The sequence below is a fragment of the Mchenga conophoros genome, linkage group LG7, assembly GCF_057382185.1.
Source record: "Mchenga conophoros isolate Kocher_MC1m ecotype Shallow Benthic linkage group LG7, M_conophoros_male_GT1.1, whole genome shotgun sequence".
Lineage (NCBI taxonomy): Eukaryota > Metazoa > Chordata > Actinopteri > Cichliformes > Cichlidae > Mchenga > Mchenga conophoros.
This window is the reverse complement of record NC_140532.1, coordinates 22,802,370-22,827,408: the sequence shown is the minus strand read 5'-3', so window position 1 is coordinate 22,827,408 and position 25,039 is coordinate 22,802,370. Positions and strand designations below refer to the sequence as shown.

General features: G+C 39.4%; 1 protein-coding gene across 7 annotated transcripts in view; it reads right to left on the bottom strand.

Moving 5' to 3' along the window:
- The window catches only part of LOC146570116 (transcription factor SOX-6-like), a 102,993-nt gene that overhangs the window by 32,458 nt on the left and 45,496 nt on the right, over positions 1-25,039 (bottom strand). For all 7 annotated transcript variants that reach the window (XM_085282954.1, XM_085282955.1, XM_085282957.1 and 4 more), the window contains 3 exons: positions 18,785-18,874; positions 10,732-10,904; positions 8,117-8,185 (listed from right to left, as the gene is read on the bottom strand). In XM_085282954.1, the coding sequence (XP_085139080.1) occupies positions 8,117-8,185; positions 10,732-10,904; positions 18,785-18,874 (332 nt within the window). The remainder of the gene's footprint in view (positions 1-8,116; positions 8,186-10,731; positions 10,905-18,784; positions 18,875-25,039) is intronic.

The window sequence follows — 25,039 nt, the reverse complement described above, 5'->3', positions numbered from 1 at the left end:
GGGGAAGACAGGGAGAAGGGAAAAAACAATGCAGGCAATGACATGATCAACTGGTGCATCGAGTTGAAGAACAGAAGCCAAACAACAAATTAAGACGTATACTCTTAAGAGACAAGTGTAAAGATGCCAAGAAAAGGCCTTTAAAACAAGAGAGAGGTTAACAGCTGCCTTTCATGTCAGCTTGAAAGGCTCTTAAAATCTGTGGGTTTGACTAAGTCAAGACGCCGAGGGCTTGAACTGAAAAGAAACAAATCAAAGATGAGCCTGCGGGAATCTATTAGGGCTGACTGAGTTAAACCACCGGACGACCCCACTTTCTTTCCTTCTATCTCTTCCCTTTATCGCAGTCTTTTCTCTTTTTGCATTTTTTTCCTCTGGTTGCCTCTTCTTTTTCTTAAAAAAATGCCCCCAAGGATTGTTTGTTCAAATGGCTTATTAAGAAATATAATTTCTCTCTTTATATCATTAATAGAGCTCTAGAAGTTACTGGATAACTAATGTTTCAAGTTTAAAAAAAATAATAAAAACAAAAACCCTTGAAAAGGAGAAAGGAAGAAAAGAAGGCAATGTCAAAAAGCCAAAAAGTCCATATTAGGGAGGTCAAAAATCAAAGTCAATCAAATAAATGTCTGATAATAACTAACTTTACTATTAATATTACTATATTTTCTTCTCTGTGATTGATTCCTCAATTAATCAACTTGTGAGGGAAAAAAATCTCAAAGTTTCTTGTCATTTCATGTCTGCTCTTCATTATTCTGGTTTTATCCTGTTTTCAACTTTTCTTTTGTGACTATGTTACACTTTCAGATAAATGTTTTTAGACACTTCCCTCCTCACTTCAATGCCCTCTACCTCCATTTGTCTCCTTTACTACCAATTCATTGACAACGCTGCCCTCTCCCCTCCCACTGACCTCCCAGGGAAGGTTCATCGCTGGAGCTCAAGCATACACAAGCAGCATGTCGCATGATTACTGTGCATATGTGCAGCGGGATTGCCTTGCTGAATTAGTTGAATAAGATGACCGTCTTATGCGCTGTTCGTGGTTAGTGTGTGGATGGATTGAAAGGCTTGAGGTAGAAAGGTTCAAAGTTCCATAGAGAAGGAAAGAATTATTTCTGAACTTACTGTGTTTGCTCAGGCGATTAATTGATCAACAGGAAGTACATGGACAGATTTTTTTATATATATACCTGATTAATGCTGAAGAGCATTTTGCTCCTCAGAAATGCTCTCAGAATTCATGAGAATTTTCTGAGAAGAGTTCAAAACTCTTTTTTATCATTGTTAATTGGATATCAACTGGCTTTGGGCTATTGAGTAAACCAAATAGAAATACACTGCTTTGTCCATTCCATCCATCCTCTTCCCCTTATCCAATTCAGAGTCACATGGGTGACTGGAGCCTATCTCAAGTGCCACAGGAAAAGATGCAAGCTAGACTTCGGACCGGTCACCAGTCTGTCGCAGGACTAACACAGACAGACAGACAGGCAACAATTTGCACTCACATTTTCACCTACGGTCAATTTAAAATCACCAGTTGGTTTAAAAGTATATAATTGGTTTAAGAGCAGGCTTCTGCGCACCACTTCAGACAACTACATGGAACAGAGCCGTAGTGCAGCAGCCCTGGTTCAAGTCTGACCCGTGGCCCTTTTCTGTGTGTCTTCCCCTTCTCTCATCACTGTCCTGTCTATCTTCACCACTACACTGTATAATGAAGATAAAAATGCTCAAATGTGTGTGTCTCCACACATAGCCCTGCCAAAACAGAGCATGAGCCACCAACTTGCATGCTTGGTCTGGTATGTGTGGAGCTACAAGTGCCACCTGAGCAGCTCCTCTGACAGCACTGATAGGTCACACAGATAAAAAGCCTGATATCTCAGGAGGCAGTCATCACACACACAAGCAAACACACTTGTAGGTCAGTGTACTTTTGAGGCATTCCTATAAACACATGCAGGCAGACAAGAGGGCCGACGTCTTGTGACACAGACAAAAGAGAATGAAGAGAGAAGAAAAACAAGTCTGTGTGTCCGAATGGCTAAAAAAAGAAGGAAAAGAGTGAAGTTGGGGGGTGTAGGTTATAGAGTGGGACAAAATGCCCCCATTCATTGTATTCCTCTGGGAACACTGGGACTGACTGGGGCTGCTTCACTAGCGCAAACACACAAAGATCTCCTTTTACCAAGGGGAGGGGGGGGGGGAGAGGTTGGATGAATGGACTGGGGAAGGTGGTGCTGCAGGGGCCCCCCTCTGCTCAGCCACTAAGAAAACACGAGGTCCCCTTCCTCTAACTGCCCACCAGACACATCGACATACACACCTAGGCAACAAGGAACATGTGTACACACGCAGACACACACAGAATTAATGGTCCTCTTGTGTAAGGGCAGCAAGGTTAGGGGGCAATGAGTATGTATGTGGTCTGTCTGTACACTGATCTGTTTGAGAAACAGAGAAGACAAAGAAACATAGTTGCCTGATTGCAGCAGGTATGCACAAGTGGATTTGAACCAGTGCAACACTAAACTTGACATTCACAGCATCATCCACCGCTGCAAAGTATGCATGTAAAGTATGTAACCAACTGAAAAACATTAAGTCCTGAAGATTTTGGTGATGTTGCTCTTTGAGTCAACTTTAAAATGAACAAGGAAGAGCCAAATCAATATGTTTTTATTGTTATTTTTAAACTTAGGTTTAACATACTGCACATCATCTCACTACCGTTCTGTCAATATTTAATCTTACCTTATAAATATTGCAAAAATATTTCCACCACTGTCCAGTGCATCCCCAAAACAGGCTTAATGTGTAGAAAATTGCACACTGATGTTACTGCATAATACAATAACTGCAGGTTACTGCAATTACTGTAATTTCTGGCATCATTTGGGAAAATTTCCTGCAACAAAAGCTGCTATTCCAGGACTGCCAACAACTGCCTACAAATTAAATTAAAAGAGGATCGACTTATCAAAAAGGCATGCTTAAAGAAAGACAACACTTAGTTACAGCCAGCAAATATGGCTTCAGAGATGCAAAATAGCTTACACAGAGAATAAAACTATAAAAAAACTGGGGGAAAAATACTCGCTGAAACACATAACCACACATATAACAAACTCTACAAGAAGCAAGTGCTACAGCACATGTACACACACACACAAACACACACGCACACAGTAATTAACCATAGGCCTCGAAGAATAGGAAAGTTTTTGAGTTTGATTTAGAATGTGGAAACAGTTGTGATGGACCTCAAATCAGCACACAGCTCCCTTCAGAGAGCAGGACCACAGTAAAGTGAAAGCACCCTAACCAGACTTGGGTCTAATTCTGGGCACTACTATATATTCTCATGGACAAGCTCCTAACCTAATTTTCCTGTAACATCTGAACGTGTTGCACCAGCTGAATAGGTTATAGGTATATTTACTATGAAAGCAAGTAGTTAGTGACTATGTCGAATATTTGTAATAGCTCCGTTTTCAGCCAACTAACAGTGTCACACTGTGGTTCTGGCTAATTCACTTCTGTGTCGGTATAGGACAGATAACTGTGGGGGTAAAGGCTGGACTTTAAAAATCCAGATTTATACTGAATGCAGTTTTAATCAAATGATTTAGTGTAACAAAAGTTTCACTAACATAACTGAGAGCTAACCAAGTGTGAAGCTCATCAGTGGCTATAGCTGGTTTTGGACAATGTTGTGCTTCATTTGGATTATCCAGCTGATATACAAACTCAAGTTAAGATTATACATTATGATTTATATATTACGAAAAGTAGCAATTTTGTTGATGATTTGTTAGCTATAGATACTTGAGGAGCTAATGGTGCATTACAAAGGACCAAATATCAGATCACAACGTGGTGCATCACTCCTTAAAACGAAAGCTGATCAGTAGCTAAGGTGGCCCTGAGAGGCCAAACGGACTGCAATTTAAGAAAACACCAGCAATAAGAAAAACGCTGCAAAAGCACACAAAACACAACCCAAATAGGAAAAAACGAGAACAGAAATAGGAAAAAACAGATTTCCAAAAGCACAAGGGAAGTGTTTCTGGGGAGACAATAACCCGACGGACCAGTTGCAGGAATCATGCTAAGAATTGCGCTGGGAGACACTTAAAAGAAGTGGAGGATCTATCGGTTTTGTGAGGAAAGAACAGATGAGCGGTAAGTATGTTAACCTAGCTATTAGCCTAAAAATCCGACATCAGTATCAAATGAATCATGATAAAACACACCTACCATGTTTTGGGTTCCTGCAACTGGTCCGTCGGGTTATTGTCTCCCCAGAAACACTTCCCTTGTGCTTATGGAAATCTGTTTTTTCCTATTTCTGTTTTCATTTTTCTATTTCTGTTTTTTCCTATTTCCATTGTGTTTTGTGTGCTTTTGCAGCCTTTTTCTTATTGCTGGTGTTTTCTTAAGTTGCAGTCCGTTTGGCCTCTCAGGGCCACCGCATGATAGAGTTTTCCAAGGTCTTTTCATTACCACCTGGTTGTTGTGCATGCTTAAAAAAAGTTAGGGTATACACAACAGTTTTAAAGCTGTCCATAAACTGCCTTTTTGAGACAGGGTGTATCACGTGATAAATGCAGAAGTGGGGCTAACACAGTTTGGCCTCCAAGCCAAAATCACCACGAGAGCAGATTTTTTTTTCTTTCACTATCTTGTTACACCCACGTGAGCATAATGAAAACACACTATAATTAAAGGACACAGAATTACTGTATGCTGCTTATAGGATTTTTATTTAGGCGAACACACAGGTTAATAGATTGGAGGGAGGGCCACTGTAAAATCGGGAATTAGGCATTTTCCATAGCTGGTGAGTCCAATCGACGTTATGGGCTTTCCATGGCTTTCCGAGTCATTGTGTCTGAAGCTGTATTTGCTGATGTAGGAGCTGCCTGTCTATCTAAGCCATTTCCTTGCTCCATTAGTTCTTATGCATGTGTGTGAGTGTGTGGATTATTGTGTTTGTGCCTGTTTGTGTTAAGGCAGGTTTAACACCCCGGCTATTTGCGATCTCACCTTACATCAGCACTTTATCGACAAGGGAAAAGCTTTAGGTGATTAAGAGCAGCAGTGATGAATGTAGAGAGGGGAAGATCAAATCTATTGTGATGCATAAATAATTACATCTGAAACTTATTTAGCTGTCACAGACTGCCAGTACTGTGTCAAAATCCTAAATTATGAACGGCGATCAAAACCATATCGTAGCTTGTAGTTCATCACTGTGTAAATAGAAGCCACATTTCAGCAGAGGGCAGCACACAGAAATCACGGCACAGGATAGAACAGAGTTGAAAATATGAAGCAAAAACAATAAGAAAGCAACACTCGGAGACAAGATCTCAAAGAAAGAAAAGGAGGAGGAGGGGAGGCGAAGGAGGAGACAAGAGTTATAAATGAAGAACAGAGAGAGAGGGAGGAGGAGGAGGAGTGCGGCTTTGCAGTCATTAATTAGCCCGTTAGCTAGGGCCCAGGCGGTGCGGTTAGGGCCTGTGCCTTTGTGGGCCTGAAGGAAATGGGCCACATATGAGAGCCATTATAGGAACCGACTTAACAAAGACACATGCCTGTCAGCCACCAGGCTGGGCTGGGCCACTCTGCCCACGGCACACAAAGAGCCCGCCACCACTGTTTGTGTGTCTGTGTTTGTGTGTTGGTGTGAGCACGCGCACATGTGAGTGTGTGTGCGTGTGTGAGTTTTTGCACATGTGTGTATGTGCACATGTATGTATGTTTGACTGTGTATGTCCTAATGTAGATAATTTGATATCAAATGGCTATAATATTGTTATTGCATAAGTACCATGTGTGAGTTGTTATGCACGTGCAGGCATTTGATCTAATAACATCTGCTGTGTAACATATTTCTTCATACTTGTGTATATGACTCGGCGTGTGCAACCATATCAGAATGGGGCCTTCGGAAACGTTTCTTTAACCCGTGGACATCCCCCGCTGGCCCTCCACACCATTTAAAACCACATGACAGGAAACCTGGGTCACTTTGAACTATGCTCCCCCACCACACTAGCTGACAAACACACTGACACCATCCTGAAACAGAATCCAGAGAAGCAACAACAAGTTGCAGAAATGGAAGAGGGGAAAAAAGCAGTGGAAAACAGCTCCCACTGACTTTTCATTGTCTTCCATTCAGAAACCAGATACACATAAGTCACAGTTTTTCACAAGTCAGCGCTGATCTATAAAACTTTCAGAATCTATTAGGCGTCCAAAAAATAAATGCTAATTAATGACTGATGGTTGGTTGGATGAAGCAATAGATAGCATGAGCTGTTTGAAAGTAAACCCCATGCAGTTTCAACTTTTGCACTTTTCTAGCAGAAACTTTGTTTAGGTTCCTTATTTTTTCCATCTGGACGGCATCTAGTGTTTCAAATTAAGATATGAACAACAACTGGCACTTCTAAAAAGTGGTTTTACCACACTGAGCCCTATTCTTTCAGCTGAAACAGTAGCATTTGGTCAGCTCCTCAGAGTATTGGCCTGAGAGGAGCTCAGGTCTGGATTTGATAAGTGGAAACAGACCAGTGCACCGCCGCCTGTGTGTTTAAGGCCAACACACATCCGACACAGCGTAAACAGCCCGTACCCCAGTGACTAAACCCTGGAGCTTAGCCATAATAATTCTAACTCTCTGTACAGTAGATGCACCATGTGCTGCTTTCTGCGCTTGGTTTGTTTGCTGACAAATGCTATTGCCTTAAAAATAACTTAAATAACAATAAGATGCATTACAATTTTTTCAGTGAAAACAAATGTTTTTTTTGTTGCATTCATTTTTGTATATTTATGAAAAAGCAGATTGCAGTAATTCTGGCCTTTTCAAATTCAATTCAACAAAGAAAATAAAAGTGAAATACACATTATGCCCTTTACAACAGATGGTTGCAAAGCTCCACATGATAACACTCTGCTCTCAAGAGCCATCTTCTGCATATCTCTTCATTCTAAAAAAAAAAAAACATGACACAGTATCCATGCTTCACAGTGTGGAACAGGATCAGAGTAGGAGCTGTTTTTTATGGTCTCACTCTCCCTTGGGGCTAAGAAGGCTAATGAAGTCCAATCCGAGCTTTATTAAGATCCAAGGGTGAGGCCTCATAATAAAAAGATGAAGAGGAAGACGACCAGGGGGGAAAGTAAACCCTCATTAACTATATCACACCTCAGGAGAGTAGGGAGATCCAAAGCTTGGGACCAACAGGGGGTCAAAAGTAGCACGGGATGGACGGATGGCAGAGGATTCAGATTGTGAGCCAACCACTTAAAAAAAATAAACCTGTTAAATTCCCATGTGACAGTCAGCCATGCTGAGCAAATTGATCAGCATTTGGTGCACAGCTGGTGGTAATTTCTTGGTGGGTATGTAGGTAAACAGTGAACACTTCACAAATCTCAGTGCATCAGATGGCTCACTGAAACAGATGTAGGAATAAGAGGAGAAGGAGAACACTGAAAAACTGAACAAGAAGCAGAAGCCAGAAAAGTGAGTTCACACATCTCCCTGCAGGTTTCTGTACACGCTCCACAGATGTTTATCCATTTATGTGCTTAATGGTTAAAAAACGTTACAGTTATCAGGAAATGCTGCAGAGAAAGAGAAAAGAGGAAGAGGATAAGCCTTGAGCACCTTTGGGTATCAATTGCTGAGTAATTAATGCAACAGTGAATGATCCAGCTATAACCAGGGCAATCACTGAGTCACCACTGTGTGTTTTATGTGTGTGTCTGAAGGCTTTTGGTGCTGCTTTCTTAACAGCAGGCAGAGCACAAAAGTAAAGGCCATGACCTCTTGTATTATTTCCGCTTTCCAATTCCACATGATAAGATGATCACGGAACTGCTTGGATAGACAATAATTAGATCATCTGCACAAAGGACAAAAGATAAGAAATTCTTGGCATCCTCACAGAGATGGACAAGAAACAAAACAAGAGGAGTCTGCAGAGGGCAGGAGGAGTAAATGCAAAGAAAGGTCAAGACTGAAAAAAGGAAGTGTGTGTGTCTGGTTGTATATACGTAGATGTTTAAAGTGTGTTTGGCTACTAACCTGGATCTGTTGCTGAAGAATGTTTATCTTGTGCTGCTGCTGCAACAGCTGCTGCTGCTGTCTGGCAATCTACACACACACACACACACACACACACACACACACACACACACACACACACAGAGCGGAAGAGTGAAAATGATGATAAGAGAAGAAGGATAATCTGTATTTCTGTACCGTGTTCATGTTTCTAAAATATTAAAGAACAAACAGTATGCATACAGTGTGTGTGTGTGTGTGTGTGTGTGTGTGTGTGTGTTTTAATTGGAAATGAAAGAAAAGCAATACAGGAAAATGTCCATAAATGGCTTGTCAGAAATGGTATGTTGCTCTTAGAAGTCATGGAAGTAAAAAATAAAAAATACAAGGGTTCAAGATGATGATGATGAAAAATGAATCCAAATCTCTTCCCTTTTATGTTATATCATGTTGATTTACACCGTCTTCTCGTGCCATTTTACATTTTAAGGTAAGTGCCTTACAATACTAAAAGGCAAAATTGTCATCTGGTACTCAAGATGATGATGAGGATGTATCTGTCCTCGACAGGTGGCAGACAAAGTGATTTGCTCTTGAAAACTCTCAGTGAGGTCAATCATGTCTCAAATGCAGTACAGTAAATCAAAAACAGGTAGAGAGACTCTGAGTTATGTGTCAGTTTGACCTCAGATTATTATCTCTAAAAAGCCTCGGCTGGTGTGATGGATGGTGCATCCAATCCAAGCAATTAGCAGTGCAGAAGGTTTATGAACAATTCTCTTAACTGACACTGAATCTGTGAGATTGGCATGTTTACTACATCAGCCAACAACACCCAATGTGCCTGTGGAAGCCTCCCCCCTCCCACACACACACACACATAAACAGGAGGGGTGATAATTTTCTCTGTTGTTGTTTTGATGTAAAATTCTCTAATGAAAAACATTCAATGTCAGATGTTAAAAGGCCAAGCATCATCTAGTGATTGACATCTGGGAGCGGCCACTCATGAGAGGTTAAAGTCCTAAAAGGGACAGTACGTCCTCGACGTGATCCCGCCCATTCTGAACCAGAAAAGTAAAACAGCTGCCCCTCTTTTTTTTTTCCTTGAGAAGTCGTTTAGTATATTTATTCCGAAATGTAATTACAGGCTGCTGAATGGGAGGCGGCGCCCCATTTGCACACATGTCATATTTCATTAAAGGCAGATTTCTCGGGTTTGTCTGTAGGGCATTATCCTATCAAGTCTCAACAGCCAAATGACTGGCTGATATTGGAATCTGTCTTTCTCTTCGCACTCTCCACTTTGCCTGTTTCCTTTGTAAAGCTGTGAAAGGTGGAATGTGTTGTGATGGGAGGTGTGGACTTGTCCAAACAGAGCCTGTCATATGCCAACCTACAGTAACGTGTCGGCAAACAGTAAAAACAAAGAGCAGCTCACCTAAACACTTCTCTTCGTAGGCTCTCGCTTTCTTTCTCTGTCACACAATGTTTTCGTTTTTTTTTTTTTAAATTGCCGTCTGGCACCCTAAGAGACGCTTTTGTTACAACTTTTGAAGGTGCAGTCAAAAGACATACAGATACACCTACACGCGTTTTGTTAGGGACATTTTGGTTTTCCTTTACAAGTTGGGTCTCCTTTGTGGCCATTATGTCAGTTATGATAACATTTTTACAATGCGACTTTGGAAAAAAGAAAAGCTTTGGAATTCGAGGAATTACAGCAAAAAATTACTAACTTGTTACTGGAAAATTATTAAATATCAGGGGGTTTTGTGTCGGATATTGTACACTTTCATAGGTTTAGGACCTTCACATTCAATAGATCAAACAGTTTAAGAGGAAGGCATTCACAAGAAGACAATGCTTTGTGTTAAGTCCTGTTGGCTTTCTAACCTCTGTAATTTGAAGTGTATCCAATAGTTGCTATAGGTTAATGTAACCTGGTAATGTTTAACATTTGTATTTAGTTATATGTGCTGTTCGCCCTGTTGGACTAATTTTCTGTTATTTTTAATAATGATAACCTCAAATTTCAGTATTTAGTTGAATGAACAAAATAATATAATACCTGAAAGGAATCAACAAAAAGGAATTACAGAATATTAAAAATGAACTGTTGACAGTTTAAAGCCCTGCCAATCATATACTCAATTTTGTATTTATTTATGTATGTCTTTATTTATTGATTGATATTTTTCATTTAGTCATTAGTTTGCTTCTAAATATGATGTATGCACAACCAGGGCTGTATCCAATTTCTTTTTTTTAAAAATGGGGTGGGGGGGGGACATTAAAGAGACACATCTCTTTAATGTTCCAGCTGTGGATCATTTTAATTAATTATATATTGCTTACTACAAAGTGCATTAAGTATGTGGAAATACTTAAGTACATTAGAATACTTGAGTAAGTGTTCTGGGGCCCTGGTGAAACTCCACCCCCACCCCCCTTCTAGATGCACCCCTGCATAAACACACAGGAATGAACTATGTGCGATTCATATCACCAAACCCTATTCATTATCCTGCACATAGACCAACACATGTACACTATTAATATTAATGTCTTTTTCTTCTTTCTTTTTACCCAACTCTCATTGTACAGCCCCAAACACATCCACGGACCCTTCCTACCTGCTCCTGCTGCTGCCTGGCCAGCTCCATCTGTTGTCTCTGCTTCTCCAGCTGCGAGGCGGCCATCTTTTTTTGCTCATCATGGGCGGCAAGAAGCTGCTCCCTCAGGCTGATCAACTGACCGATCATGGTGGAAAGCTGGCGCTCCTTCTCTTCCAGCGATTCTGGCGTACCTAGGCATGAAATTAGCAAGAGTAGCAATTCAAAGTTGATAACACTGCAAACTGGCTGGATGTTCATAAGAGGTGTTCAGATCCTGCTCAGCTGAGGCAGAAAAATTTATACAAAATCTCAAGTGATCAGTTAATATAAAAAAGACTGGGAGGAAATTTAACGAGTACAAAACAACTCATGAAGGTCATGACAATGTTTCATGTAGTTCTAACCAAAGAGCCATGACTGAAAATAAGTTTTCTTCACTGGCTGAAAGCACCTTGAACATTTTTCATTTATACAAAATGTCCAAACCTAAGCATAGCCTACCCTCAATCACTCAGCCGTTGTTTGGCTAACACAAGCCCTTTACAAACTCTCATTCCTAAAACTCCTGCAAATTAGCAGGCTTGCAGTTATATCTTACTACTTATTATCTTCTATCTTGTCACTGCATGCCACCACTTAGCATCTGCTCCTGAGAACAATTAAATTACTTTGACTTAACCTTTTTAAAATAAGTAGCTGTTACAGCCCTTTGTCGGGTTTATGAGTTTGATACTCATGGGAGGTTTTTTGGGCATACTCCAATGAGAATGCTTTTTGTGTTCCACATTCCTCAGATCTTTTTTTAAACAAAAGAAACTGATGATTTGAACTTTTATCTTAGAACCACATGAATGAAGCAAACAAAATCCACTTTTAATTTTTCACTGGCATTTCCTCATGTGCTTTATTTTCAAAATCCTGATAAGTTATGTAAAAAAAAATCACATTGATCAACTGACCTACTGTCTGTTAACCAGTTTATTGGATGCTATAACTGCTTCTTCTTCTTTTTCTTTTTTTTTACATAAGTATAAGTTTCTTTATAACTGCTGGCATATTTTAAACCTTTTTCCAAACTTTGGAACACCCTGTCCTCCACTTCAAAGTTTGTCTGACTTTCAACTCTACTTTTAACCTACTGCTCATGACACCAAGCTCTCATGCGGTTCCCAGTCTTTCACAGTACCTCAAAAACTAGCAAGAGTTTCTCAAGGAGCAACACAAAACAATCCCTCTCAGAAATCCCATTAATAACATCTTTGGGGTGACATTAATAGAAAAAAGGATGGGTACATACAATTTGTCTTTAGTTGGTTGGGCTCTATTTGTAGGGAGTTGCCACAAGCACAAAGAGTGTTTAAACCATCTCCAAGAATTTGTTCTATGGGAGAGACAGACTTCTTGAAGATTTAATTAGGGAAAAACAGGCAAATTTGACTTCACTCTAGGAAGTAACAGGAAGTAACTAGAGTGAAGCGTAAACTAAAGCACAACCACACTGAAGTATATCTTGTTTATATCTTGTTTAGAAGTTCTTGCTCTTGTGTGTGTGTGTGTGTGTGTGTGTGTGTGTGTGTGTGTGTGTGTGTGTGTGTGTGTGTGTGTGTGTGTGTAAGGTCTTGCCCTGGGGCCATGTAGGGATATTGCAGGGTGGCCCCAACACTACCTGCATACTAACAGAGTCTTCATTGTAGTCCTGTCAGGCCCCTATTGTACCACAGACTGCCCCCCAACACACACACACACACACACACACACACACACAGAAATTACCCCTCAGCACCCCTGTATCAAAGGCAACATTCTCCTCTTCTTGTCTCTTTTCTTCATGCTTTCATTCTGTCCATTTTTTCTATTTTTTCGGGTTTCCCCCAAAAGACCTTCCCATCAGTTACTCCGCTTCCAAGGCCTGATCCTCCCTATGGTGTATTCTCGCCACTCATCATTTTCCTCTTGTTTCTTTTCATTGTTTTCTTTTCCCACCTTTTTTTTTCAGTCTTCTTCTCTTACTTTATCACACCTCCTCCTATCATCAGCTCCACCCTCCTTTTATCCCCTCTTCTCTTTTTCCAACTCTCTTGTTGCATCCTGCTCCTTTCTCGCCAGCTTCCTAATTCTTATTCTCCTCCCCTCTTTTCTCATCAGATCCCTGACTTTTTTTCCTCTCTTTATCTCATTCCTCACAGCATTTCTGTTGTTATCACCACTTTTCTCCACCTTTCTTTAAAGTTTATTTTTCCCTTTTCACCCTTCACCAAGAATCTCTGGCGATTCAGTCTGGCAACACTGATAGGTACTTTATAATCTTGTCATGTCTTCAAACTTACACGCTTAACACAGATTCCTTCCTATTCCCTGGCATTCTTTACAGTCAAGTACAGCTTATTGTGTAACAGCAACAACTGCGATTACAGCTCCATGATTCATGTGGATTATGGGTTGTGCATTCCACACGCAACGCCTTGCGTTCCTCCAACACTTCTGGCACCGATAATCATCTCAGATGTTTCCGTTTTCCATCCATCAGGATTATTCCTGACACCTGCCGAGGGGTCCAGCCAAAACAGAAAGCCATTAACTGTTTTCTCACTATGTTTAGATGATTGGGATGATGTGTTGATGAACCAGAACTCTCTTACTTCTGTATGAGGTGTCTGTTAATCGCTTACGTGATGTTTTCATTCACTGGAATCGCATCCCAAGCTTCAAGATTTCATCTGATTATCATATGATGTTTCATTACATCACAATAAATATGAAGGCACTGCTACATCAGAACATGCGCAAATAACTATTCAGCTGAATAAAATTCTTTCTTTTATTATTATATATTCAGTAATATAACGGCTGTCTGTGAATCCCCAAACCATATGACACAGTTATGTCTCAGGCCACTTTTTTAAACACACAAATGCACCAACAAACACATTTGAACACAAAAGCCACACATAAAAATACACACAAACCATCACCCACTCACAGGCTCACACCTCTGACTAACATATTGATGTCTCTGACTGTGCTGAGCTTCTGCCAAACCATCATGTTTTACCACGGGATCTATGTGCCAGACTCCCAACGTTGCTCTCTACAAGACTAAACAGTCTCCTCAAACTTACACCACAACAAACACTCTGACTCTTGACCCCAAGACAAACACAGTCACTCCATGTTGTCCAGAGACGTGCTCGTGCTCTCTGCAAGCCAGCGGCGTGTAAAGATCGCACATCCAGTCTGCCAAATTTCAAGGTTTATTGTAGACAAACAGCTCGCTTTTCCAGACAGACGGTTGCATATGAAATAAAGAAAAAAAAGAATGAAATTGCAATGTGAGAAAGATGCCTTATTTAACTGACTGCTGAATTTGAGTGTGATTATTGCTGCCAGATGTGCCTGCTCATGCATCTGACAGTAGAATCAGACACTTTCCATCCATCTGTTAATATGAGCTCTCTGACTTTGCAGGAAAAAAAAACATGGAAATGTCAAAACCAGGAATCCTAAGAATACCCAAATGTCAAAAAATAGAGACGAGGTAAAGCTGGAAAAGAAAAAAAGATGAAAATGTCCACATACATATCCCCATTGCAAACAGCTAATTCATCATCTGAAACTTTGGTGACACTGCTGAGCTGAGAGGTGTCCAGGTTTTATTCTTTTTCCATTGCAGTTATTTTCTAGCCAGCATCTTCTTAATTTGTTGTAGTGTAGTCTCATGAAGGTTAAGAATATATAAAAGAAATAAAATCCTTCTTCTCATTTTAATTGATCATGTTTTGATAATAGTGTAAATCATAACTGCTGTATTCAAGGCAACGACAATTACAGGAGAAAATCTTTTTTTTTAAAAATCCTTCAAAATAAATCGTTACAGTTTTATAATTTTTCAGAGTTGCACAAGATTCGCTAGCATCATCTAAAAGAATTGCACAGCTCTGCTTGATCCGTTCATCTTTTGTCTCTTTTTCTATTAAAAATGAATTAAAAGCAAAGCTATAGGTTGTAAATGGGGAAAAATACCAGTGAACTGCTGCCCTCTGTGACTAAAACAACATTTTTTTGTGATAGGAAGAAGAATAAGAAATTGGAGAAGAGTTGTATTTAAAGCTTAGTGCTAGAATATTATTAAGGAGGATATCAGGACACGGTAATGAAGAGCAACTAACAGCAAATAATTAGACGAAATGTCACGCACCTCCTTCTAGAGCTTCATAGTGTTTATATATTAATCCTGGGCACATTCCCAGTTGTTTTGCTGTGAGTCATGGTGTAGTGTAGCTAAAAAGTATTTACTCACACATAAACATAAATATATTGTACACAGGCAAACTGAAGCCATACCTGACCGGTAATGAACATTCCAGTAAATAAAAGGAGGTCAATGGGCTTTTTTTTACCCTAAAAATAACTGTGACTGAACAAATAGGTCCAGGTTGCTGTGTGAGGAGACACAGAGCAACAGTTGTGTTTGCGTATTTAGGTCAGCCAGACCAGGCTTCTTTTCAACCATCGAGAAATAAAACGCTTGAATTCAGCGAGAGTATTTTCTTTAGTGAGGACACAGCTGGATGAACAGAGACATCTGTGTGCCGTGTTTGCGTGATCATTTGTGTGCGTGCGTGCTGGCACATGCTATATTTATTGGTGTCTTCAACTAACACATAAGAATTGAGTCCAACTTTGTGGATTAGACAAGCATACTCTTGTCTTGTCTCCACTGAAGTGCTATCAAATATTTAAAGAGATGGTAAAGGAGGGTTTCTATCACAGAAATGACCGAAATAACTTTTAAAAGTCACCAAAACTGAATTGCATGAAACACAGATCCATAAAGCTTTTATTTGTCATTATAAGATTAACTTGTATTTTTCAAACATAGAGCATCTTGTAAATTGTTAACCTTTATTGGGTGGGATTACTGTTGGCCATCAGTATCATGACAATAGATTGCACACTAGTGTCTTTCTTCCCCAGGAAAACGTATTTGTATGTTGTGTCCGCTCCAACAAACAAACTAAAAAAAGAAAAAAGTTTAATCCAAATCTATCAAATAGGTGTAAAGTAGTGATATAAAGCACTATGCTTTTAAAAAAGAGTAAATTTATTGAGGAACACACAAGCACTTTAATTGAGGCTACTGAATGATCAGTTAAATGCTATTTAACTGTTATTCTTCAAGTTACAAGAAACTTTTCCTAATCATCAAAAGTGTAATAATGCTGTCATGACTCCAGGTGGATATCAGATATATACTTATTTAAAGCAAATGAAAAAAAAATATGTCAGCTAACGTTCTGCTAGTTCATGCAGTATTAGACAATTAGAATATTTGCATACATCTTTATCTTAATAATAATATTTCCTCCTCTGTGTCATAAAAAAATTCCATCTGAATGCTGCTTTTCATGCAGAAATATAGTCACTTTCAAAGAGGCCGAGATGCTTCTGCATATCCTTTACCAGAAAAGTGGTACGTTTAATAGATTAAGACACATGTGACAGGCACTAAATCTGCAAAGCACATCAAAACAAGTGGAGCATGAGAGGCTTAAATCTGAGCAGGAACGTGCCCTTGAAAATACTTCTTTGTACCTTTTGTAGCTGTCAAAAATGTTTAAATTTAATTAAAATGAACTGATTTATTCATTTTTTATTCCTAATTTAAGTTTTCTATCCTGTGTGTCTCCTCACACAATGACCTGAACCTATTTGATATAGCAACAATGGGACTGATAGTAATACCAATAAAAAAGTAAGTAACAAATATTCATAAAAAGGTTGATTAAGAAAGGTGAAAAGAATCGCTAAATGCTGATTGGCCTTGGACTTGGACTTTGGTTTGAGATTAAAAAAATTGGAAAATCTGTGCAGACAAGAGTGCGTATGTAACTTTCAATTAACAACCTTTTTATATAAGAAAGATAAAAGCATTTGAGGGAAGCAGAGCACGACTTTTGGCTTCTTCTTATAATTTCTCATTTTAAGCAATCAAAGAGGACAGCTGTTTTTGTCTTCATGTACAAAATGTGCCACACTATAGCAACTACACTGTGATTGAATTGAATGTCTCATTTTAATATTTCACAGTGAAAACAGAAAGAATCCAAAGATAAAGATCATTTCTACTGATGGAAATTACCTTCACTTCACTCTTACTTGAATTTCATCTTACTTGCTTCTTCTAGTTTGAATAACTTTACTGTATCCCTGCACTTATCTGACACAAGAGCACTCTCAATGAGTTGTGTAACCTATGCTAAATTATTACTATGCAAAGGGTGATTAAGGGTGTTTATTTTATCTGAATAAGAAGGGTGCTTGTGTAGATGGAGGTAGTCGGTATGACGACAGAGAAAAAGCGTCTGATATGTGTCCTACAATAAAAGTCAATGTCTGTTCTGCTGAAGAAGGTTCTCTGTAGTCCCCTTTTCCCACTTTCCACAGAGGAAATACTTGCCATTTCAGCCGGAGACGATCACAAACGGTTCCTCTCACTGAAGGCAGCTCGACTGCTCTGCCGTTAACAACTTGCGTTACGGCACACAAACAGAAAATGCTGTAGCCCTCGAGACAGAAAGCATTTCCCTGTCTTAATATATCAGTTTTTAAAAGTCATTTGTTTTTCTACCTCATTCTATTTTTATTATTTAACTACCATAAGCACATTTTAGAAATTTAAGAAAGCAATTTTTCTTCTTATGTGTGAGTAGTTTAGTCAGACGCGGTCACACACACACACACACACACACACACACACACACACACACACACACACACACACACACACACACACACAAACTATACAGTTCTGTAAATTCAGAGTAAAGACTCTCATTGTTTTTTATTGTTCTATTACTTGTTGTACTAACCAGTCAGCCTCACTGCCTGCAATCGAGGCTCCACACGGCTCTAATATATTACAGGCCTCCTTCTTACGACAGCTCAAAATATGCATGAACTTTACAAAGTCAGGAGATGTAAAACACGCCGGGGAAGATAATTGTAAAAGTAGAAAACCATCAATAATATCGGATCTGCATTTCCGCGTTGAGAACAAGCACTATTTTTCTAAGTGGCTTTGACTTCATTCCTTTTAATAAGTGCTGTCTGCGTCACAAGTGGTAGAGCAGCACCACAGACGGGCAGAGGGTGGTTTCTTCATTGATTTTTAGCCAACATGTAACCTTTCTGTTTTTACTCCCTAAAAACCTGTTTAGGTGTCGGCCGCCAAAATCCTGTGTCAGCAGTGTGTGATATACAGTGATGTCAAGAGAGGTAATACTTGTAATTTCATATTTTACTTATAGTATTTAATGTGTAAAGAATAGCTATTCACACCGATCACCTATACATGATCTTATAGCTTTATTAATTCTAAATTGCATATTATATTGCAGTTCTAAAGCAAAATGATAAGATGTGCATATATATATATATATATATATATATATATATATATATATATATATATATATATGCTGCTATTTTCACTTCTGAACACCAGAGCAGGTCGAGAATTCATTGGTCTTGGTTATTTATGCCTTTATAAATGCTATTTGCTGATGTGGACTACAAAAATATAGGACCATGTGCAACCTCTCCTCTCATACACACCCTTTAATCAAAGGTACAATTTGGAGTACTTAGTGCCACCCTCACTGCTCGACAGGTAAGCCTGGCTACCATTTACTGTGCTGCTTTCATATGCAGAAACATGCAGCAAGTATACATACAGAGCAGAGAATTGCAGCGTATCTAACCGTTTCTTACCCTTGAATTTAGCGTTGCACAACAGTGTCTTTTCTGCGCACGTACCATTAGCTTTTATTTATAACACTCTTCATATTTGGGTGAACCAAAAAGAAAAATGAGAGATTCCACAGATGCTGCAGGTTTTGAAAAAGGCACTACTTATTGTGGGGGGAAAAACATGCTTGCTGTCTTTCTTTTGTTTTGCCAACTGTGGCAAAGGGCACAGTTAAAGCAGGAACAGTATTTATCAGCATACACTTAGCATCTCCCTGAAAGAGAATGTAGATATAGTAGTAGCTGCTATCTTTCTCACTCTTACCTTTAACCTCCCCCAAGAATTCAGTGGCGTTCAAGCGATCCACGCGCTCCTTCCAGTCTTTAGAGAGGAGTCTTTCCATGCAAGAGGGTTCTACAAAAACAAACAAACAAACAAACAAAACAATTAGTTTCTTTTTATCAAGTCTGTTTCAATTTGTAACTTTCAGACAATAGCATCATATTTAAAATGAAATATGCATTTTACAACAGTCCACCTGTTCAGATACTAATGCTGAGGTCTCACAGGAGGCCTGACTGTCGCCCATAAACATAAAACTGGGGAAGTAGTAGAAAGAGGAGAAAATTGGGTGATGATAATAAAAAGTATGGAGAAGACACAAGAAAAAAAAACCTAAGAATGAGTACATTTCCCATCAAGGAGAAGAAAAAATTTCCTCCTACTTTATCTAAAAAATAAAAATAAAAAAAAAAATGCAGCAGCTGACCAAATGAGAATGTCTGCATTGTTTAGAGATGGTTGTCTTTTTTTCTCACAATGTGTCTCATGGCCTCAGGATAATAGACATCAGAGACACGTGGTCTCATAAGATTCATAAGGTCCCATTTATTCAACTGGAGTCCTGCTGTGAACTTTACTTCAACAATGGGAACTTTTCAATTCTTCACCAGGCAAACAGTAGAGAGACAAACTTGGTAGAGACAGATATCTGCACATGTGCAAGCGGGATTGTTTGTGTGCCTCTGTCTGTGTGTGCGACCTGCGAATGAAGAAACAGTAAAGTGTGCACATTGTCAGGCATCAGCAAATAAATGTAAGCAAGTATAACCTGTTAAGTCTTGAGGTATATTTTGTGTTGTAATCGGTCTCCACTATAAACCCTTTAAATTTAACAGTATTTGTTTCCAAATGGAGGCAAAAATATAGTTGCTATATCATCCTCATTTTAAAGGGTACCTATGAGGATGGGAGAACATGAAACCCAGTGCAAACACAACTTTTGTAATATTCAGAAGTTGACTTTGTCAGAAAACACTGCTGACAGCTCTCAGCCCTCAGTGTAACAAATTTTTCCAGCGTGTCCTAGAAACACATAAATACGAGCTGTTCTTCTGCTTCAGTCACCACCACAAACCAAAGGTGACACCAGAAAAGCCTGAAATCTTTAAGCATAAGCACTACATTCAGAAATACAGCACCTGCATTACTCACTCTGTATGTCCAATTTCTGCACACGTTACGACACAAATCTTTAAGGTCCTTCATTTGTGTATATACTCTTGTTTTTCTGCCGGCAGGTGTGTCATAGATGGTGTCATGGTCATGCACGGACCCATGAGGAGGCCTCAGTCACCAAGGACATCAAAAAGCGCACACACACACACACTCGTACAAAAAAAGGAGACATTCTTGGGTGCAGTGTGGAAAACATGCCCCTAAGGGATTGCCTGATTTAGAATGGTTAAGTCAGACAATAGCTTATTTGTGGTGCCTTTATCCTGACAAAAGACGCGATAGGCATTCATAAGGGCACATGGTCTATTGTGAATGGCTTAATGTTTAGTTTGTGCGTATGGGCCCATTGTGTGGTCATGAGATGCCGTCCACCAGCCGAGCACAGCTTCCTTATTAGGTCCATTAAAACCTTGCATGTTTACAGTCGGATTATGATTGTTGTAAATAAGCTGATGCAGCCGTCCTCGTCACATGGGTTCAATGTAAACAAAGAGGGGGGCGGGGGGCAATGGTACCGACGTAGGGTGGCAGATATATACAGAACAAAGAAACAATTTAAAAATGACAGAAATTTTTTGTGGTGATTTCCCAAATTAGGCAATAAACAGCGGGTATTTCCAGGCAGGCGGACCACATTGAAGTAAAGTAATGTAATGAACATAGCTTCCACCCCCTCCGGACAATGGAATCCACCTGATTTTTTTTTTTTTTTTTTGCAGATTTACTGTACAAGTGGCTCCACAGGATAAGTATGTGTGTACATTTGGTTCAAGGGGTGATATTTATGGCTGGTAAAGGAGGAAGGCTGTGGGACAGAGGCAGGATGAGGGGCTTTTCTTCTAATCACAAGACCTGAAGACGCCAATGTGCACTTGTGCAGTGCGCCTTGTATCAAACAATATCAAGGAACCCAATTTATGAGAGCACTTAGTGAAGAAAATACAACCTATAACTCCAAGACACATCTGCATAAGTCAACTGTATGTGTACTCTATTGCACAATTTACACTCCTCGTACTGATAAACAGATCAGATGAGGAGACTGTGGGGGGATGAGAGCGGTGTGGTACGAAGAAAGAGGGGACGAGGAAGAGGACAAGAAGAGAGGGATGAGAGAGGATGGAGGGAGATGTTTTACCCTAGATGGCTCTTTATCCGTCACCGCAACTGAGTCAGGGTTCAAGTGGTGTTTAGATTGGTGGGTGGATAAAAATTCCTTGCTGTCCAGAAACAGGCCTCTTTATCAAACGAAGGATAATACGGAAATTGGATGGGTTAAAAAGACGAGGGAGCGGGTGGATGTTTTGGCTGGTGAGGGAAGTAAGGTTACATTAAAAGAAGAAAGGGGAAAGGTGGAAAGCAGGGCAGGCGGAGACAATGTTGAAGAGGGAATGATGAAGATGACTGTTTCAGCAATTTGGAAGAATTATAAAGACAAACTGAAGTGGGTAAAAACAAATGGGAAGGATGACATAGAAAAAGTAAGAATAAGGAAAAACTTTGTAAACAATATCAAATAGTTGCTGATGTGTTCTTGATGCTAGAAGCACTCCGAGAGCGCATACCTCCAGCAAGTCAGCTCACTCTCTGGGAGGTATTTACTTTTAAGGGTTTAACAGTATTGGATTTTGCATACATTCTTTTATTTTCTTTGTTCTTTAAACAAACATACTTTAAGACGTCTGTTGTACAGTAAAAGTGCAGCGTGCAGGCTTCTAATTTTAAGTACAAATATTTGTTATTATTATTATTTATGTGGATATAGTACATGTGCACCATGTATGTCACTGTTAGCAAAACTGCTTTAAATGTTTAGTAATAAATATAGAGTGAAAAAAGAGCACAAGTTTATATTAACCGACACCCCAAAAATAAAACGCATTTAAGTTGTTATAAACTGTTAGTGTAATGTACATAACATTACATTATACTGTTAATCAGCTATACTCAAAAAGTATCCCATCCCAACATTATCCCTTTCACCTTCAGGTTAGTCTATTGTCCATGACAGAGAGGTCAAAGGTCAAAAAACACTTGTAAGCACAAGCACAAGTTATACTTCTTTTTTTCAATTTTTGACCAATAAATCCTTCTTGAGTTGAACTTGAAGACCTCAATATATGTTAGTCACATTTTAATGGACCGTTAACATGAGCCCGCTCGACACCCCTACACAGTTTAACCAGAATTCATTCAAAACTTTTTGAGCTACTGTGTTTACAGACAGAACGACACACAAACACTACCAAAAACATAACCTCCATGCTGGAAGTAATAAAAACTTACTCTCCCAAATCAAAACACTTTAGACATTCCACATCTGGAAATTCCCTTTTTATTTGTTGTAAAATAAAAAATATTTTCAAAAAAGACTTTGTCACAAGCAGGAACAAGTATGGAGAAGAGACAGACAGGTAGGGTGAATGAGCGATAAGATCAAGTGAAAGCGAGCCAGAAGGAAGGCGATGAGGAGAAGAAGCGGCTGAAGAGACGGAGTCGTAGTAAATCAGCGCTGAGGCAGCTAGCAAGCTGGCGAGTGTTTAGGGTAAACACACTTTTATCACCTGTCCCCACGCCAACCTGCCAAGAGACAATGTTTTGGGTGTTTTACATGAGCCACAGGCAACTTACTGTGTGCTTTGCTGTGTGTGTTTTACTTAGTGTATGTGTGGGTATGTGGCAGGCAAGCATCAACAGTCCAAAAGAGCAACTGCCAAGAAATACACAGTGTGCCACAGGCTTCTACTATATGACTGTGTCACTCTCTTCTCACTCTTTCTTTTAGCCTACTTGTTTTTAAAAGTTGCTCATGAAATGAACTTTTCAGCAAAATGTTGGTAAGTAACAGATACGTATGAATAGGAGTAGAGAGCTATTTCTCTCAGCCTAGAAGAATGGCTGTGTTGGAAAAACCACCACTTTCTAACAAGAGAGCTCAGTGTGAAGCCGTGGAATAATCTATCCTGCCAAATCCTTCATTAGTGCAATATTTATCTTAAACATGCTTACAACAGGTGTGCAACATATTCCAATGAAGTTTGTTTTCTAACAAAAATGTTTAGGAAACACATATATTTTGAAAGTTTAGTTCACTCACGCTGAGCAGATTTTAGTGTGAAAGCTTAAAAAAAGTTCCTTTAAATTATCCACATACATCGTCTCTTTCAGTCTCTCAAACAAACACATTATGCTTAGTGAGAGAGCTCGGGAACTCGGAGCCCTGGAGTGTGCAGTCTAAGGCCAATGTAAAGAGAAAAAAAAGCATTCATCTGAAAAATTACTTAATGTAAAAAATAACAAAATCCAGTGTTCTAACCGGTGCCTGGTGTTTGTGTAACACACCCACAGTTAAAAAAAGAAAAAAAAAACATTTTGTGTCTTCACTTCACTACTGAATGTGTGTAAATGGAAGCTGACAGCTACACTTTGCACTTCCAAATTTATGCCAGTGCTATGACTTCAACTGCAGACCCCACAGGATCAGAGAGAGAGGACAAGAAAGAAAGAAAGAAAGAAAGAAAGAAAGAAAGAATTTGAAGAGACACAAAATTTAAAAAATACTGTTTAGAAGAAGCAAAGAGAAACAAAGCATAACATTTTGATGTTAAAGAAACATTAATGTTGAAGAAAAAACCAGAGTGAGAGGCAGACCAAGAGAAACAGAGAGCGCGAGCGCAAGACGGCATGATAGAGTAAAAGAGAGAAACAGAGCAGGAGAGGCACAGAGAGAGCAGCTGTCCTAACAGCTGGCCAGCAGGATTGATGTCTGAGTGAAATAAAACTCAACATATGTCCAAACACGAGGAGACGGGCTAGCCAGGAGGAGGAAAGAGACACACACACACCCACATATACGCAAAAACACACAAACGCAAGCATACACACACTGATATGAGAACACTGAAGCACTCCGAAGCGCTCAAACATACATCCACACCTCACACACTGATTAAAGAATGTCAGTACACTGCTGAGACATTTAATTGCACAGAGGGGGGCGCGTAGATAACAGACGCATGTACACACACACACACACAATGACCTAGCACTTCTTGCTCAGTGTTGTAAAACCATTAAACTGCAGCATGGTTAGCCTGGCTGCGTGTTAGCACGGTGTCCATTTCACACAAACTATTTTCATCTGTCAGATGACACCCGGACTCTCTTGTCAAAGAACATGGCCTGAGAAAGCAGCCATTGATCCTGACCGGGGGGGGGGGTGTCTGCAAGTAGCCCTGTGCAACCCTCTTCACATACATCACCCTCCTTGTAAGAAAAACAGACACACACACACACACACATTCTTTTGCCGTCCAGCAATATGCTTGCAGAGGGCCACTTGTAGGAGGAACCGCATATATTGCAGATATCATTTAAATCTGTTACATTTATAATCATAATCACATTACAACTAATGCTACACAACAGGACAACAGGACTTATGAAGTCATATATACATATATGAACTTTATTTTTTTTGTTGCAGGAGAAAAAGAAAAGACAAGAAATTCCTTACTTATTGCTTTTACCAGCTCGTCTATCAAATGTCAGAACACTGTGAAAATGAAAATTCACAATTGAGAGACCTAAATTCGGTATTTAGAAGCAACCATAGAAACAAATATTGAAAAATGTATTTGACACTCCACATCCAGCGAGTGTCAAAACTCATGCTAAAGAATTTTTATTATCCTACGTCATCATCAAGAAATGCATTTTGCTCCCTGTCTGGTGTAAACCTGTGATGTTGCAGGAGCCTGTAGATTACCTAAACCCCTTTATGTCTACAAATTCATATGGTATGAAGCAGATCTTGTATGAACAAATCAGCTGACTAAACTGCAGTCTAAATAAAACATCGATTGCAACGCAAAATTTAAGAGGCCACCTGAAGACACCACTTTAGTAATGTGTCGTAATTGGCATTAAATTAAACTACTTGGCATTTAATTGGCATGAAATTTGTCCTTTGACAGTTAACAACAAAGTTTTTATTCATTTACTTTACCTGCAACTTAGACAACGTCAGCTTCCAACATCGCTCGGGTGGGGCTTTGAGTC